The sequence below is a fragment of the Sardina pilchardus genome, chromosome 22 (assembly GCF_963854185.1).
Source record: "Sardina pilchardus chromosome 22, fSarPil1.1, whole genome shotgun sequence".
Classification (NCBI taxonomy): domain Eukaryota; kingdom Metazoa; phylum Chordata; class Actinopteri; order Clupeiformes; family Clupeidae; genus Sardina; species Sardina pilchardus.
The window spans coordinates 16,794,423-16,796,922 of record NC_085015.1 but is presented as its reverse complement, the minus strand read 5'-3'; the positions used below and the strand labels follow the sequence as shown (position 1 = coordinate 16,796,922).

General features: G+C 47.6%; 1 protein-coding gene across 5 annotated transcripts in view; it reads left to right on the top strand.

The window, feature by feature from the left end:
* Nucleotides 1-2,500, top strand: part of qki2 (QKI, KH domain containing, RNA binding 2) — a 58,092-nt gene that overhangs the window by 24,565 nt on the left and 31,027 nt on the right. For all 5 annotated transcript variants that reach the window (XR_009936913.1, XM_062526618.1, XM_062526616.1 and 2 more), the window contains exon 3: nucleotides 2,091-2,207. Coding sequence is in view for 4 of the 5 variants with exons in the window: in XM_062526618.1 (XP_062382602.1) it covers nucleotides 2,091-2,207 (117 nt within the window). In the remaining variant the exon portion in view is untranslated. The remainder of the gene's footprint in view (nucleotides 1-2,090; nucleotides 2,208-2,500) is intronic.

Genomic DNA, 2,500 nt, shown 5'->3' with positions numbered 1-2,500 from the left:
CACACACTGAGCCCAGTCCACGCTGTTCTTCTGGTCATGCCAGATCTCAGTCCAAAACAGCAGCTGTTTCTGGAGCGGCGTGGGCCAGATCCGGGCCGTACGAGAGGGTCAGTGGAAAAGGCCCTGCGTTGCGTTGCGTTCCAGGGAGGACACGGCTGTTTGTGTGCTGTGCTCTGCTGTGCTCTGCTGTGCTGCGCTCCGCTCCGTCTCTGGTCTGGGCCCCATCTGTTTTCCCTGCTGGTTACCCAATCTTCCTCTTCGGCAGCTGGACGAGGAAGAGTGGGAGTCGGGGCCTCAACACTGCTGCTGCTGCTCCCGCGGTTCTGCTAACGCTCGACCCCAACGGGCTGTGGAAGAACTCCTCGCGCTCCTCAACTTTTTTTTTTTTTACTTTTTTCTGTCTTTTTCTTTTCTACTTGTCTTTTTCTCATGATTTTTTTTAAGGACCAGTCCATGCAGCTGGATCTGAAGTAAGAGTCTGAGCCTCCATTGTGGTCCTGCTAACACTCGACCCGAACGGGCTATGGAAGAACTCCTCGCACCCCTAGACTTTTCTCAATTCTTTTTCTTTTTTCTCATGCTTTTTTTTTTTTTAAATGAAGGGCCAGTCCATGCAGCTGGACATGCAGTGGGAGTCTAGTAGTTCTCTCCACTGCTCTGGTTCTGTGAATGCTGGACCTCACAGGCTATGGGAGGATCAACAGAACACTATTTTCTTTTTCCCCAAGCTTGGCAAAGGACCAGTCAACACTTTCAGCAGCACTGCACCTTCTTAAGTCTTAAGAAAACAATACTCTTCTAGTGATCAGTGTTTTGTCATCAGCACAATGAACTTCATTATATTTTCATAAATATATATTTGTAATGAAGTTCATGTATATATATATATATATATATATTTAAAAAATAGTACTTAGACACCAGAAGGTTTTAATCGCATAATTGACATTCATGCCATGCAGTTGTTATATTAACAGAAATAGCCTCCAGTTCTTGGATACCAGAATGTTTTAATCTCATTAATGGCATTCGTGCTATGCAGTTGTAATATTAACAGAAATGGACTCCACTCTCCACCACAATAGTGCTTATTCTGACAGGAATGATGAAGTTGGCACACACACACTTTTTTTTTTTTGTCTTGTACTTCTGTGCAACTCTGAGCAGCCCACAGTGTGTGTGTGTGTGTGTGTGTGTGTGTGTGTAAGCTCCTGCCCAATGTTTAGAGAGGTGTGGAGCGCTGGAGCCCCTGGTATTGTCCAGTGCCGCGGCGTGCTGGACCAGGGCGAGAGGGGTGGCGTCGGGGTCACCGCCTTTTTTTTGTGAGCGAGCGGCAAATGTCACATTCCAAACGCCACGTCTGGGCGCTCCCTCTCTCTCTCTCTCTCTCTCTCTCTCTCTCTGAGTTTTCCCAGCTCGATATAAAAGGGGATTGGGAGGCATTCTCGGAATTCCGGCCAGGGTTCCATGGAGTCGTCCCGCCCGCGCCAATCGGTTGACTCAATCGTTGTTACAGTTCTCGGGGCTTCTGCGAGAACTCTCTCTGTGTTTGTGTGTGTGTGTGTGTGTGTGTGTGTGTGTGTGTGTGTGTGTGTGCGGAATCTGCAAACGTGGGGTGTGACAGCCATTTTATTTACTAATTTATTTATTTTTAATACATATTCACAGACCCTAACAAATGCTCCCTTTCACAAGAATGAGTAGGATGTCTCGGGCCAGTCTGTGAGAAGGTCACAACCTGGTTGCGTTTTTTGCTGATGCCCTTGCCTGCCTGTGGTTCCATAAACTATAAAACCTGAGACAGGGCAGCACACACACACACACACACACACACACACACACACACACACACACACACACACACACACACACACACACACACACACAGTACTGGAAAAGTGGCCTCTCTGTGCGGAGACTAACAGAGTGACCGCTGTCAAATGACTCCGGTCATGTGATATGTCAGAACGCTCCAAATCATGTGAAATCTGTAATCCTGAGAAATGGGCATGCATTGCTTGAGATGCTTCCTTGTGCAATGTGTGTAACGTCTGTGTGTGTGTGTGTGTGTGTGTGTGTGTGTTTTGCAGTTTAACTTTGTTGGGAGAATCCTGGGTCCCAGAGGCTTAACGGCCAAGCAGCTGGAGGCGGAGACTGGCTGCAAGATTATGGTGCGTGGGAAGGGCTCCATGAGGGACAAGAAGAAGGTGAGTCTCTCCTCAGTTCTCTCTCTCTCTCTCTCTCTCTCTGTTTCTCTCTCTCACCCTCTCTTTTTTCTCTCTGTCCCTCTCTCTCTCAATTTCTCTCTCTCTGTTTCTCTTTTCTCTTTCTTCTCCCTCTCTTTCTCTGCCTCTCTATTTCTCCTTTCCCTCCTTTCCCTCCCTCTCTCTCTCTCTTATCTTCTCTTCTCTCTCTCCTCTCTTTCTGCCTCTCCATTCATTCTTTTGTCCTCCATTCCTTGCACACAACGCCTACACTTCTTCCATCTGTTTTCCTTCCC